Below are 16,301 nucleotides of genomic sequence, written 5' to 3' on the forward strand. Positions count from 1 at the left end.
CAGAGTAAAGCAGTTAAAATTAGCTCCACCTCCAGCAGCCACAACAAAATGCTGCTTTCATTCATTTGTGAATGCTTACAATATAATTATTACAGTGGTTTATGGGACTTTAATGCTTTGGATTCCTACATGTGGAATATTTTTTAGATTGTCTTATAATTTTAGAGGCAATTACAGTAAAATAATGAGGTCACTTTGAGTAAATCTACCTTCGTGCATCAGTTTGTTGAGCTACATGTCTAGAGGGCGAATGGAAAATGGGAAAGCTGAACTATGAAGCTTGTGTAACTGCCAATAAACCGGCGTCACATGACTGATAACAGCTGAGCGAGATAAAGCAGACTTCACAGCTGAGCTGGAGGAGGAAGTACTTCAAACTGCGGGACACAGGAGCGAGAGCGTGTGCTGACAGGTTTGTGCTTTTTATCGATTTTAACCCAAACCACTGGCAGCTGTGCGCTCCGCAGCTCCACGCCAGCTGTGCGTCACTGCTCCCCAGTCTCCTCTCACAGGCGGATATTTGAGCATTTTGCGCCACCTTGTGAGTGAAGCGCTCCCTCAGCAACTGAACATCTTTGTCACAAGATGGTGTCAGTCATTGTCACTCTCCGACAGCACGCAGACGAGGTCAGCTGCTGCGCCTTCTCTCCCTCCCTCCTGGCCACCTCCTCCGGGGATAAGACCCTTCGTGTCTACAGCACGGCCGACTTCTCGGAGCTTCCTTTCTCCCCTCTCTCGGGTCACGGCTACGGGGTTCACTGCTGCTGCTTCAGCTCCTGTGGCAGGTACCTGTTCAGCTGCTCCACGGACGGATCCGTCATCGCCTGGAGCTCGAAGACAGGTGAGGTGGCCGCCACCCTGAGACACCCGAGCCGCAGTCCGCTCCGAGTGTGCGCACTGGCGCCGGACTCCTGCCTCCTGCTGGCAGGGGCCTGTGATGGCACCGTGGCCCTCTGGGACTTCCCCTCCAAGACATTACGCAGGTACACTTTGACGCACTGTCGATCACATCTATAGTTAAAGCTGCATATCCAGCAGTATGTGAGAGGACCAGTTTATTGCCTTAAAGTGACATGTGATTGATACTGTGACTTTACTCTGTCTGTCTGTCTGTCTGTCCGTCCGTCCGTCCGTCCGTCCTGGGAGAGACATCCCTCCTCTGTTTCTCTTCCTGAAGTTTCTTCCATTTCTTTTCACTCTCAAAGGGCTTCTTGGGGGAGTTTTTGTAATCTGAATGAAGGGTCTACAGACAGATGGTGCATGTTGCACAGATTGTGAAGCCCGTTCAGGCAAATTTAGGATTGATGCTGAGCAGTACAACTCTGATTCCAAAGAAGTTGTGATGCTTTGTAAAACACAAATAAAAACAGAATGCAATCATTTGCAAACAATTTGTGTTTACTGGCCGTCTTTCAAAGTGTTCCTGAGCCCATGTACTCATACCCTTTATACAGTCATGTGTTCACAAACTGATGAACCTCGCTTCATCCTTGCTTCTGAACGACTGAGCCTTTCCAGGATGCCCCTTTCGTACCCAATCATGATACTCTCACCTGTTACCAAGGAGCCTGTTTACCTGTGGAATGATCCAAACAGGTGTTTTTGGAGCATCCCACAACTTTCCCAGTCTTTAGTTGCTCCTGTTCAGAATTGTTTGAAGCGTGTTTCTGATGAGGTCAAACACATTTTCTTTGTGCTGTTTTCATTTGAGTTAATGTCAATAAGGATTAGCAAATGATCACATTCTGTTTTATTTATGTTTTTACACAGTGTCTCAACTTTTTTGGAATCCATCCATCCATCCATCCATTATCTATACCGCCTATCCCTTTCGGGGTTGCGGGGGGCTGGAGCCTATCCCAGCTACAATGGGCGAGAGGCGGGGTACACCCTGAACCGGTCGCCAGCCGATTGCAGGGCCACATGCAAGGACAAACAACCATTCACACTCACACTCACACCTACGGACAATTTAGAGTCATCAATTAACCTAATGAGCATGTTTTTGGTCTGTGGGAGGAAGCCGGAGTACCCGGAGAGAACCCACGCATGCACGGGAAGAACATGCAAACTTCACACAGAAAGGCCCCGCCTGACCCGGGGATCGAACCGGCAACCTTCGTGCTGTGAGGCACGCGCACTACCTGCTGCGCCACCGTGCAGCCTTTTTTGGAATCAGGGTTATATAAATAAAATTACTTTGATTTGACATTTTAAAGCTCCTTTCTTAAATAATTCTCTGTAAATATTCATGACCGCTGTGAGTAATTGTCAGAGCAATCCCATCACATCCTCACACGAGAAGCTGGAACCATTGAGTGTTTGGCACTCTTGCTTGAATAAAAGACAATCAATTATCAAAATAGCTGCTAATTCATTTTCTCAGACTTGAGCAATAAAGATTTCGAATCACAAAATGCTTATTTTCTCAGCTTCAGAAACATTTTGCAGCCTTTATCAACAAATGGTCATCGCATATCAGCTTCTACCCTGACTCAGATTGGTGCATCTGGTTGAAAATATGTGATTATTTCAACAGCGCTGTCCTGTTCATTTGGAAGCCATGTGTTCACAGTGAGAGGCTGTTTGGGGGGGGGTTGGACTAACGAAGAGCAAGCCCTTACTGACAGGAGTAGCTGACTCACTAATGTGGATGAAATATGTTCATAAGAAATTTTGTGACATTTTTTAATGATTTGTCCTTCAACCATTTTTCACAAGAAAATTTTAGATTTTTGTGATCTGTTGCAGTGACGCAGGCACCCTCAGCCCTGCTGTGGCTCTAATTCAGACTCTCACAGGTGGTTTAAATCCTAATGAATTATTCTGGATCAAGTCCTGCTCCTTGTCTGCTGGTAAATGTTGCCTAAAGTTGTAAATCTAATTAAATCATTGTCTTGTTACAGATGCAGTGCAGTAAGCGAGGCCAGTGTCGTGGCCTGCTGCTTCTCTCCGTGTGGCCAGATGTTTGTGACCGGCTGCACCCGCGGAGACCTCAAACTCTGGGATACGGACATCAACCTCCTGCATGCTGAGAGGGACGCCCACGACCTGGGAGTCACCTGCTGCAGCTTCGCACCCCAGTTCAAAGTCGGTCAGTCCTTTAGGGTATGAAATTGCAATCTGAAAAGTAACTAGTAACTAAAGCTGTCAGATAAATGTAGTGGAGTAAAAAGTACAATATTTGTTATTAAGTGTAGTGGGAAAGTGTTAAGTATTTTAAGTACTTCAAATTTGTACTGAAATACAGTCCTTGAGTAAATGTACTTTGTTACATTCCACCATTGGTTTTAATTCTTCTTCCCTGGTTCATCTTGCATAAAATAAATCCATCCTGCACAGTTAGCACTTAGGTTAAAGCAACCTGATGCATTTTATCCTTCAGTCAAAATGGCATTTACAGCGTTTGTTGTTCGCCATGTTTGGGGAATGAAAAGCATCTCTTTGTTAGGTGATTCTGGTTAAATCCAAACACTGTATTTATGCCACATACAGTGTAAAAGATACTTTCCATGTGCTTCACAAACAGCCCTTCACATTATGTTTGTCGTCTTTTGTTATTAAACTCAGTCGAGCATGAGCACTCAGGAACAGGGAATGTGGCTGTTTTTGTTCTGCAGACGGCTGCTGCGTGGAGCTTCGACTGGCCTCCTGCGGCCAGGACAGCCAGCTGAAAATATGGATCATTTCCCAGCGTGGAGGAGCAGGTAGGACGACCCCTCTGCCCGCTGCCTCAGCTGAAAGCTCCCACTCCATCGCAACTGAGAGAAAGAGAGAGAGAGCCTGCTGGCTGCTTTGACCTTGAAAATTCTCTGCAGAATAGAAGAATTTTATTAGTGTGTGGAATAAATCAGCTGCAGCCTGACTCATTAATAATGGATCACTTGAAGACATTCTGCTGAAATACAGCAGCGGCAGAGGACAGTGTGTGGAGAAGAGCTGGGAGGAAATCAGGTGCATATATCCACTGTGACATTTATATCTTGTTCTACCGACAGCAGAACAAGAGCAGTTCATGTGTGTTCGCGGGCTGGTTACACAGCCTGCAGACTGTATTTTCATTACTGTGTGAACACGCCATGTTGTTAGTTCCTAGGAGTTGTTGCCGTGGTAACGTCGGTTCTGGGGAGGATGCGATGTGTCCCACGTTGGTGACCCGCTGCGGCCCATGGGGATTAATCATGTCTGAGCAGCTCATAGAAGGACACAGAACAATGTCTGTCCTCGATTCATTTCTTTAGCATGCGGTTTTTCACACACGATGCTTCTCTGCAAACAGCTCGCCGTTCTGAAATGTGCATTTAACTTGTCCCTAGCAGAAGATTACATGCTCAAACCCCTCTTTCGCCACTTTATGAGAAAGAGAGTCAAGTGTAGATGATTCAGGGAAGCCAAGGGGCCAATTTTGAAGCTGGGATCACTGTCAGTGTAGAGCATTTTCTGGTCTTCTTGTGAAGCAGCTCTATATTTTTATGGCTCTATATCCAGATGAAATAGTTTAACTCCAGGTCTGTTCGGCAGCTCAAATCATTCATGTTGATTGTTTTGTAGCCTTTGTCTTCCAACCAGCGGCAGCACCCAGATTTTTCCTTCCTCAGGCCCGTACTGTTGTTTGACATCATGTCATGAATATGCATGCAAATAATGAATTAGCCTCCCACAGAGCCTGAGAACAGTTCTTTTACTCTAATGGAGAGGAGGGATACACGTGTGTTTACAGGCTCATCATTTAAATGCTGCTCCAGACCAATTAGATGCAGCGCAATGAGTTATTGCTCCTTGACTTTGCCTCTTAGGCTGTGACTGTGTGAGGTTCATCACCAAAAAGACAAACTTTTGTTTCCAAGCAGCTGACTGCAGGTGTCACAGCTGCAAGCCAGCGTGAGGGAGGAGAATTATCGACAGCGAGTGTGGAGTGTGGAGCTGAACACATCCTGACTGATGCACTGGCAGTGTGTGGAACAAATGCAGACAGTTTTATTTTGAACTCTAACCTGTCTCTTGTGTATATATATGTGTGTGTGTGTGTGTGTGTGTGTGTGTGTGTGTGTGTGTGTGTGTGTGTGTGTGTGTGTGTGTGTGTGTGTGTGTGTGTGTGTGTGTGTGTGTGTGTGTGTGTGTGTGTGTGTGTGTGTGTGTGTGTGTGTGTGTGTGTGTGGTGTAGCCTGTGTCATGAAGCTGCTTCACACTCTCAGCGGCCAGTCGGCTCCAGTTCTGTCTTGTGCCTTCTCCTCTGACGGAGAGCTGGTGGTCTCGGGGTAAGAGAGAGACACACACACACACACACACACACACACACCCACACACCCACACACACGCATAAATCACTTGTTCTCGTCGTCACACGTGTGAGCAGCTCTAATAAACAACCCCCCTGCGTTTGGTGACTGGATGTTGACTTTTGTGCCTGTCAGGCTTTTTGTTTTGTAAAGTCATTTGTTTTATTGTTTGCTGTGAAATCAGTTGCTCATTTGGGACAAATTAAGTTTGAATTAATCTCTCCTCCGTGTTTAAAACGCTGCTTTTTTTTCTGAGCTGTAAACAGCAGATGCCACTGCTGAGCACTGATACTGCTGTTCCCTCAGTCGGCCACAGGAGGAGTGTATTTTGTTGTGTTTAAGCTTCTGTTTGGGTCCCTCTCTGGCATTAATTCAAACATGCTGAAGGTTAATCTGCTCTTGTTTGTATCACTTAGAAACGGCCGATTTTTTTGTTTAACAAGAATCCAATTTCTTCTTTCATTATTACTCTATAATGCAAATGCATGCACGTGGATTCTGCAAATAATCCTGACTTTGTTTACTCTAATTATTCAACAGCTCAGTGGATAAAAGTGTTGCTATATACGATGTGGTAAGTAGAGCTGAAAGAACACTCACAGCATGCATTTTGTTTAAATGTGCTGCTACAGTTAAGTGTTGCAAGGCAGATTTCTTAGCAATGAATCACCGTCGCTGTAAACACAGACATGCCAAACATTCCTGCTTTGTCCATGTTTGTTTGCACCTTGTTTACAGAACCTGGGAACTCTGCTCTACACTTTGAAACAGCATGACAGGTAAATGACCTGACCTCCCGCCGCTATGCTATCTCTGCAGCTATCAGGCAAACAGCAGAATAGGAGTCCCGGTGTTTCGGATCAAAATGTGTGATTTTTCGCTTGATTAGTTTTTCCCAGAAGCGCTTGGGTGCAGTGATGCAATAGTATATACTCCAGCGCTGCTTTCCAGACAGTCATTGAAGTGGCACCGCAGGTAGGCACCAGCAGAGCGCTTTGAAGTGCATGAAAGGATTTAAGATACTGTACGATCTAAGACTGGATTTTTCCCCTTTTTTTTCAAGGGTAGGGGGAACTTGACTTTAAAAGCTGATCTCTTCCTGTGCCAGTTTGAGTCTGTCATACACACCCTTCACATTTTGCTCCTCTTCCTCCTCCCTGCAGGTATGTGACGGCCGTTGCTCTGTCCCCCACCATGCCGTGGATTGCAACCGGTTCCATGGACAGAACCGTGAACGTGTGGAGAATAGGAGACGGAGTTAACAGAACTGGTACATACTTAACACAGAAATTGTTTAGGTTGGCGCTTACAAATGAACAATCGCTCCTGTTTTTAAAACCCACCGTTAGCAGTGGTTCAAAGCCCAGAAGCCATTTGGAGCGCCAGTGCCTCCCAAAAGAGTGTTTTGGGAGATATCCAGCAGGAGAAGCTCCCATTACATGTGTATTGCTGTCTGGCTTCGGTGTCTAGAGGAGGAATTGTGATTGATGTTTATTGGTGCAGCAGGGCAAACTACCACTGAGCCTCAGAGAGCTGTTGTTATGGAGGTGAATCCTCTTAAAAAGCCAACATGAAAGAAAACATTTGGAATACTAAATGAAAAGGTGCAATCGTCAGACATCTGGAGGCCTCGGAGCTTCATCAGGGCTGCTCCCCATCCGCCATTAGTCAGGTTGATGTTGACAAAGCAAATACCACCTCAGTGAAGATCTGCCTTTTTTGTGTCTCTGCCTCTTTCATTCTACGTGTCCCCTTTCCTTTAATCTTGTTTCTTTTCTTTCTTTTCACATATTAAAGTTATTCCCTTTTATGTTTTTCTACAGCAGCTGAATCAAACCAGACACCATGCCAAGGTAAATAAATGCATCACGCGCTGTCAGAAATCCTCGCTTATTCACAGTTACTCTTTGAGCAGAGAAACCACCGCTCTTTTACTTGAATGTGATTGGTTCAGATATCACCATCTAGTCCAGGTGTTTAGATAATTTAATGTCTTGATCCACTGAAAATGTCTTTTTCTTTTGAGCTATTGTTACTGTTTCCTTTTCTGCATGCGGTGAAAAGCTTTTCTTCTGATTTTGTGTTTGTCCTGTGTGTAAACTGTACACCGTGTTGTGTGAACCCAAAAAAGGTGCTTTGGTGAAGCTAATGGGATCAAAAAAAAAAAGAAAAAGAAAAAGCAGCTGTCTGGCTTTAAAGGATAAGGCTGCCATTATTCAATGTTTTTGTTAATGACAGCAAATCCCATGAAAAGACCAAAACCAACAAGGTGTCTCTCTGTCTTTAAGCCTGTTCGCTGCTGAATTGTTACAAACGCCACAAATCTTAAGTTTAATGTTCAAATGAGGCTCACTAATTTCTTAAATGGAATGGGCGCTGTACTTTTTAGCCATGCTAGCTGACTCCATGGGAAATTATTCAGCAACTATCAGATTTAATGCCATGAAATTTGGTGCAGACATTCTTTCTCCCCTCAGGATTTAAAGGAAAAATACTTTGCTGACCAAATTCCTGCAAAGCTAATGACATTTCCATCAGCCATAGCTGCACTTTGTATGCAGTCCTAATTAGCGAGTGTTAGCATGCTTAACTATGGTGAACATGATAAACATATCTGCTGAACGTTAGCATGTTAGCATTGTTGCTGTGGACATGCTAGCATACTAACAGCAGTTTAAAGAGTTTTAATAAGACATAAAAAAACAACAAGGCAATATGAAAAGACACTTGAATAACATTTTAAAAAGAAGCTAAAATGGAACAAAGCAGAATAAACAATTACAGTGCAGCGCAACATATAGGCCCCCTACATGCACACAGTTCGCTCAGGTGTTTTCACTCTGTCACTTAATTAGACCTCTTCTCCACAAACTAATCTTGACTGACGCCTCCCGTGCTCGCCTGGTAGTTTAGTTTTGTCGCACCTGTTCGGGTGGCTCAGCTTACCCTGTTATCATTCTCATTAGTGCACAGTTTGGGGACATCGAGTGATTCTCAGTCTAACTCCACCCAGCTCCAATCAGTCAGTGATTGAAAACACCAGTGTTTGTGAGCAGGGTGGCAAATGGAAGGCAGTTTTAAACCCAGATTTTAAATGAGCAGAGAGTTGGAGCTGACTTTGAGTTTTCTGGAAGTTTCTTCCAGATATGTGGTGTATAGAAACAGAGCCCCAAACCAAGCGTTGCTTTATAAACCTGTAGTGATATTTAAATGGAGGTAAATAGTGCATTTGTTGGGGACTATTTCCAGCTGCTGATTAATACACATCAGGCATGGCAGTGAGTATTATGGCAGGAGGCGGTTACATGTGGGTTTGACCGTGTTCGTGGTCATGAAGGAGCATCATCCAGTGTAAATATAATTTGTTTTTATGGCTTTTGGACAATAATTGAGGCACAGATGGATAAGCGATTAGGCTTTAGCTGCATGGATAATACTTCTTAGTAAAATCAGTTCTTTGCTGGTTTGGTCTTTTTGTGGCATTTGCTGACAATAAGACCGCTGGACTATGGCCAGACCTATCTGTACGGTAAATAATGGAGGTGATGAAGAGAGCTTCTTATGTGCATCTGTCCAAGTAATTAAACACCACAGTCTGAGCTGACCCAGTCTGCAGTGAAGCTCTGTGAGGTTTTCATGCTTTTGGCACCGTGCTTCCATGACTCAGCCTCCTAGACTGGGAGACTCCACACTTTATCAGCCAAGGCTGCGGAGAGGAGGTGGTGTTACTCCGCTCGCTGTCGTGCAGACCCAATAAGTGGATGTTTCCACTCAGTGCAACTGTGCTTGGGGCAGGATTTCTGTTTCCATAGTTTTACTCTTGCCAAAAAAGGAAAATCACTTTTAAACAACATAGCAATTTTAGGTTGGTTTTGTTTCTCTCTTGTTTTTTTTATTGATAACCTCATGATGGCCCCTTGTTGACAATTATGGATATTTCCAGTGCAGCTGCAACAGAGGGCAATAAGGACACATTTTTAGCCATGTTAGCTGCTAGCGGTGTCAGTCAGTCGATCAGCCCACCACTTTGTTCCAGACTGAAATATCTCAACTACTGGGTGGCTCAAGCCTTAATATTTGCTATCCAAGAGCAGCTCCAGACAAGCTGAAGGCTCAGGTGTGTCCAAGGCCGCAGTCTTTTGTGGAGTAAAATATGCAGTGATTGTGCTCTGTTGTTTAGACTAGCAGAGGCAGGAATAGGTGGTAATGAGCTTCACCTCCCACTCATCAGGGTCATCCTTCACGTGGCTAATGATGGGCGATGAGAAGCATGAGGCTGCTGTGAGGTGTCATTAACGGAGCTGCCACACAACAGGCCAGTTTATTTCGGCCTCGTGTGATAAATGACGGCCGCTCATGCCCATAGTGTCACGTGAAGGTTGATGAGCTGCACGCTGGCACAGTCCGACTTAACTGGCTTTAATTTTCTTTTCTTTGTACATCAGGTGTGTGTGTGTGTGTGTGTGTGTGTGTGTGTGTGTGTGTGTGTGTGTGTGTGTGTGTGTGTGTGTGTGTGTGTGTGTGTGTGTGTGTGTGTGTGTGTGTGTGTGTGTGTGTGTGTGTGCGTGCGCGCACAGGAAAGTAGCTGTCACTCTGTGTATCAGCACAGAGGGTGTGTGTGCGTGTGTGTGTGTGCGTGTGTGTGTGTGTGTGTGTGTGTGTGTGTGTGAAATAGTTTGTTTGGATCAGATAAGTTTAGTTGCAGGAGATGTGGGTATAATAGCAGAACACTTCCTCCCTTCCTGTTGTATGTTTTGCAGGAAGCAAGTTGCCGGGTCACTCCAGGCTGCTGGTTGCTGATTGGTCGGAGGAGGATGTGCAGACCTGGCTGTGTGAGGAAGGACTGCAGGAGCTCGTCAGCATCTTTAAAGCCAACAATATCGATGGACCAGAGCTCAGCCAGATGAACAAGGAAACGGTCACAGAGCTGGGAATTGGTGAGCGTGGAATATAAAACGCAGTCACGCACATGAGCGTACAGTACACACACACACACACACACACACACACACACACTCACCCTGGGATTCAGTGTTTTTATGGGGATTTACTGTTTGATCCTAAAACATGACAAGCTTGAATCGGATAGCATGATAAAAGCCGCTTTTTATTGATGCTCTGATTTATCACCCCTCCCTCACCTCCCCCCAAACAGCGATGTGATTTAGGGATGCAAGGCTGCAGCAGGTCTATCTGCTTATACAATCACAAATCACGCTGTGAGGACAGTACCCCACTGCATGACCTTTACATCACAAACAATGATAATCTCTGAAAGTAAGATTAGTCCTTTAAGGGTCATGCAAAGCCTAAGTGCGGAAAGTCACTGTTCAAACTCCAGCCAGGAAACAAAACATTTGTCCCTGCAGTGGACGGACACACTGTGGACATCAACACTGCAGTCATTTTGGGAAATTTGCTCATTTGCTTTCTTGCATAGTTAGATTGATGCCACTCTTATACTGTATGTCTGTGATGACTAGCTTAGCATAAAGATGCAATGAGATATAACATGTGGATGAGTGAGCTTCAGGGAGGCTTGTAGGGAGGATTTTGCTCCCCTCAAACAGCGCTAGGCTAACTGTTTCCCTCTGTTTCCAGTCTTTATGCTATGCTAAGCTAACTAACTGACTGCTTCAGCGTCATACTTCCCGTACAGACATGAGTGGTATCAAACTTTTCATCAAACACTCAGCAAAACAACATATATATATTTCTCAAAATGTTGAATTATTCCTCGAGTCTGTGTTTGTCTGTTATTTTACAGGAAAACTGCTCACAGACTTGTTTTTGTTCATAACCCCTGAGGCCAGATGCCCAAAACTCTACAACTAAAACTCTGTTTTCCAAGAAGGATAAAAATATGTGAAGGCCTCAGATTTATAAAACCTGTGCGTACATATAGTCCTGCTTTATAAATCTTATTGTGAAGCTTGATGCACATGCACACACCTGACTTCTACTCCCACAGTTGGCCATAGATGAATGTCAACACGACTTTAATCACATATGTACATATCAATAGTAAAATATTCTCCGTCTTCGTCTCCGTCTTTAGACCTGCCAGTGAATAGAAAGAAAAGAAAGAAAAAACATAGTTCCACTGACTAACGTTAGTAAACTATTATGCATGTGACTATTTCTAGCATCTGTCTTATCATAGATTCACCCATCAGTAATAGCAGCCATAAGGATCCAGTTTATCCTTCTGATGAGGAAACAAAGTGTTTCACAGTAAAGGATAAAACAAGAGGGACATAAGCACAGCGAGATAATCCAATTAACAACAACTAATTTAAAATACACCCTTGATTGACATGTTATGGATCCATGTGTGGACTGCAAACATCATGCATAATGAGTGAAACTGGTCGAAAAGCTAATGAAGAATGTTTTATTATTTAATGTGATCTCTCACCTAATTTTTCTCCACACACAGTTCTCTCTAGAAAACCGCATGTGCACCTGGCCAGAAACATGCATACTGCACACGCCCTCGCTGCAGATTAAAAGCTAATTATTTTCTGCTGAAATATCACATTTAGGGGATTCTTAACCTTGTGTTTTGTGTCCTTGGTGGAGTGCTTGGTCTCTACTTAGTATTTAGTTTCAGCTAAGCACAGTACCATCTTGAATTCTAATTTTTACGGTTTTGACAGGAATGTAGCAGACCGTTGAACGCCGTGTTGCCCAGAAAAGCTGTCTACTCTGATTATGGTTACTTCATGCCAACTGTAATCATGTAACTAGCGGCATCACAGTCCTGCGCTTAATCATGGTAAAAACACCCTTTTGGAGTTTGTTGTGTTTGCTTTAATTGGACAGCAGAAGGCACAAACAGGAAAGCCAACTTCTCGTGCTGTTCCGCTATGCAAAGCATGTCCTATGGACAGAGCATCTCGTCTCCGTGCGTTTAGTATGGAGGACAGCTCTCATCATTACCACAGAATGAGGACAGAGGAAACAGCAGATTGCCACATTTCCTGTCCTTTTTGTGCTGTGCAACCAACAACTATAATTTTCCATGCATGCTGTTAGTGCAAATGTGTGTGCGTGCATGGACAGACACACACACACACACACCCCCCACACACATGCAGCAAATTAGATTCCAGCACACTTCACTTGATGAAATATTCATGAATCTTTGAGTAAGAGGAGGAAAAAAAGTTTCTCTCGGATATAATTCAGTGTATCTCTGTGGAGACAGCCTCATTCTGCAGCTTTATTGTAGCGTCTCATCAAATTATCAATCTAAATGTAAAGTGGACAGTATAGTACTAATGGCTTGCAGGGACTTATGGAAATCTTAAACCCTGCACAGCTGTTAAGTGCAGTTCTTCTCTCCAGGTTCAGTTTACTGAACGAATTAGAGGCCTTAATGGGTTCACTGTGTTTCGCAGAGAGAAGGCATTTTGATTAAGCACTATCACTTGTTTTGTAGGATCCAAACTATTTGTGATTGCGACAGCAGGCCTCCGCTGCTGCATCTGTCTGGTTTACTGAATGCAGCATTTTCAGGGCACTGTGTTCACCGTAGCCACAGTGTTTGTGATGTGCACTTGCTTTTCTCCATGCATCTCTACTTCCTGCTCTATGAATGAGTGCAAAATTAAGAAGCATTCACACCACATCATTTAGTGCAGTGGGAGAAATAGCTGGTCTTTATTGCATGGTGCTCCTATACGTCACAACAAACAGGAGGAAGCGTTTGAGTAAATGCATGCATGTTTAAATAATGCGAGAGTTTAATTCTATACAAAGTACAGACTCAGTTATTCTCCAACAAAACTGCACAGAATCTATCCAGACGTCTCTCCCATCTGTTAAATTCACACAGTCATCAGACGCAGCTTTAAGCCACAGTTTTATCACGTGTTCCAAAAATCATCCCTTTCGGTCTTGACATCATCTCCAAAGTCGTTAACTCGAACCTAGAAGCAGATGGTTTATTAAGCGTCCTCAGCACATGTGAATCATTGACAAACACTCTCAGATTCCCTCATCCAGGAGTGTGAGGACATGGAGGTCTGCGGCTTTTTTTCTGGGAATTTAGGGTTTGTAGCAACATGGGGAGTTTACATTCTGCATCGATGGAAATTTTATAGGCTGATTCCTATCTTTTAGGCCAAGATATAGATAAAATAAAGATATATTTTAGTGTGCAGAATTGATTCCCACTGAAAGCGATACATCTCTAAATTTGCATTACTTTTTTCATTTAAAACCATTTAAAAAACCTGCTAGACTATCTAAAAAATGCATCACAGAACTGAAAGCAAGGTAGCTTTTGAGGGGATTTTTGGGCGAAATGCCATTACAGACAATATAACACATCAACTATTTCAGCCATTAAGATGTGACTGTGTAACTTAACTAATTCCCTACCTTTAAAGAAGATGCAGCATGTTGAAAAACCCCTCTTTCTTCCTATCTTGCAGTTTGAATTACAGTCAAATGGATGGAGCAATGTGACAGGGAGGGATTTTCTTGAACAACGTATTTGAGTCAAAATCTCTTCATGACTGGAGGATGTGGTTCACTGCAGCTGCTCTCACTCACTGTATCTCTGTCTGACCTGCACCTCCGCTACCACTATACACGGACACATCGCTAATCATGTGGCTGTAAAGTTCCTCCCTCCATTGTAGCTGGTGGGGAAATTTGCAGCTGATGACACACTCAAAGGGTGCTGTCAGTGGGCAGAGGTGCAGCTGTGTGTGAAGGCTGATTTTCCCTCTTTGGGGCCTTTTCTGTGGAGTTTTTCTTCTTGAGTAGAATAATGAGACGTTGACTTTGAACTACAACCCACACAAACTCCTCAAGGTAGAGGCACCTCGGCTGAGCTGTGAGGCCATCATCATGTGGTCTGGTTCTTTGTGTCTGAGCGCAGATTGATTGAGCAAAGGTCCAGATTTACTCCTGCTTTTGTTTTTTCTGAGAGACCAGAGAGGACAGGCAGTCTGTCGAGTGTCTGTCGGCTCACTGTTTCACAGAAAAGCTTCAGCATTTCACATTAACCACCTCAAATTTAAATATGTCAATATTATTCCACCAAGTCCTTGATGATACTTTAATGGTTAAATGTTGGACACAAACAGTCTTTGCTTCAGTACATTTTAAGAGTTACAAGAAATGGCACGTCATGTGATTTACCAGTCAAGCCGAGCAGAATACTCAGCAGTGTGTTGGTTTCTCAGAGTCCGTGGGCCTCCGCGGTCGCCTCATGAGGAAAATCGAGGCCTTGAAGGCAGAGCAGAGCGGTTCAGAGGCCCCAGATGAGTTTCTGTGTCCAATCACCAGAGAGCTGATGAAGGATCCAGTCATAGCTGCAGGTCAGGCCACAAATGCAAAAAAAACACAATTCATTCTGTACAGATCTGTTCTTTTTCTACATTCAGTACATCATTATCTGAGTGCATGAGGTGTCAACATGTCTACTCCACAGATGGATATTCCTACGAGCGAGAATCCATCGAGAGCTGGATCAGGGGCAAGAACAAAACCAGTCCCATGACGAACCTGCCCCTGCAGACCACCCTCCTCACCCCAAACAGATCTCTGAAGACGGCAATAACACGATGGAAGTCGAGCCAGTAGACAGCAGCTCATTTTGGCTTGTTTTGTCAGAATCCAGGTACTCCGTCATTAAGCAGGAATCACTCATCTGATAACAAGTCAGCCTCTTATCATCGAAGAAGTTATTACTGTTAATACTTTTGCTCAGGGCAACACTGAAGAGTCACAAATTTGACAAAATAATCAGTCTGATGTCTGAGATAAGTCAGTGGAAATTTGCCCAGTAAATATTGACTCCTATTCAGCAAAGTGCCTGAATAGAAGCCAATCATAAGCCATTATACTGTGTTTCTGAAGATACTATCACTTTAAAGGTGCAATATGGAAGAAATAGCCACCTGTCAAATTTATACTGCAAACAAATGAAGGCAGCAGATCACCAGAGTAACCGCCAACCGCTGCTAACTGTTGCTGCCGTTAGCTAGTTAGCCCTGCAGCTCGCGGTCCTATTAGCTGACTCTGAACGGACTGGGAGCTCAAAGCACCGGTGTAGTGTTGGTGTTTACACCTCTAGCACTGGAGCTCCAGACCGGTGGAGAGCAGCAATGGTGCCAAGAGCCAAACACAAGTGTTGCTGGACTGAGGACAGACTGGATGCTACAGCGGCTCACTATCGCCTCTTAAGGTACAAAATGCTATTACAAGACAGGACAGGCCAGGGCTAGCTGGCTAGCATGCTAACTTCAGTATATATCTCTGTAACAAAGTAAAAAGATGACTTTGACATAACATATTCTTACATATTGCTCCTTTAAAGCCACAAAACATAACTTTTGACTGTGGAAAAAGTTCATAATCAATGATCAGAATTCATAGGTAATGACATGCACCACTATTCCCCACACTCAGGGTAGCTTATGATGGCTAAATACTACTTATGCTACTGTTAGCATCTACTATTATCGCAAAATGTTTACTTTTGGCCACAGTGGCTGCAAGAAGTCACATAGGCAAGTTTTATTTATGGGGTTAAAGGGAGATAAATGAAATGTTGAATTCGTTAATTAAAAACAAACAAACAAACAAACAAAACATAGCCTTGCTCTACTCAGTACATTGAGGACTTTTGCTTCTGCAGTAAATCTAATACGCCCAGTAGCAAGCGGTGGCTAATGTTAGCTAATTCTACCAAACGTCAGATATTGCTGTGTAACGTTAACTGAGTCAAATTGTTGACAATGACTTTTCTCTACTATTGCTAAAAAGAAAAAGTAAACGCGCTGTACGTCACCAGAGATGAATTGAAATTGAATGCGCTGTTGTCCTGTAATTGCCATTTGTGGTCACAGTGGGCGCTGTTCAGCCAAACTCTTCTGATGTAAGTGCTTTATTGAACCTTTGCATTACCCTGACCAAATGTCTGTATGTTTAAACTCCTGTTAAGGTTCATGGTAATTATTAAATATCCTTGTAAGTTTTAGAATAAAAGTCCAGCAGACCAGT

The 16,301-nt window shown here is 43.7% G+C and overlaps 1 protein-coding gene across 1 annotated transcript; it reads left to right on the forward strand.

Moving 5' to 3' along the window:
- The first annotated feature begins 318 nt into the window (after window positions 1–318).
- On the forward strand, window positions 319–16,298 carry LOC139340039 (WD repeat, SAM and U-box domain-containing protein 1-like). Its single transcript, XM_070975617.1, has 11 exons — window positions 319–983; window positions 2,907–3,094; window positions 3,621–3,707; window positions 5,165–5,258; window positions 5,820–5,853; window positions 6,018–6,058; window positions 6,443–6,549; window positions 7,103–7,132; window positions 10,040–10,216; window positions 14,480–14,614; window positions 14,728–16,298. Exons 1-11 carry the CDS (start codon window positions 586–588, stop codon window positions 14,877–14,879), a joined length of 1,443 nt encoding a protein of 480 aa, XP_070831718.1. The 5' UTR covers window positions 319–585; the 3' UTR covers window positions 14,880–16,298.
- The last annotated feature ends 3 nt before the right edge of the window (window positions 16,299–16,301 follow it).

Source organism: Chaetodon trifascialis, chromosome 12, assembly GCF_039877785.1.
Source record: "Chaetodon trifascialis isolate fChaTrf1 chromosome 12, fChaTrf1.hap1, whole genome shotgun sequence".
Taxonomy (NCBI): Eukaryota; Metazoa; Chordata; class Actinopteri; order Chaetodontiformes; family Chaetodontidae; genus Chaetodon; species Chaetodon trifascialis.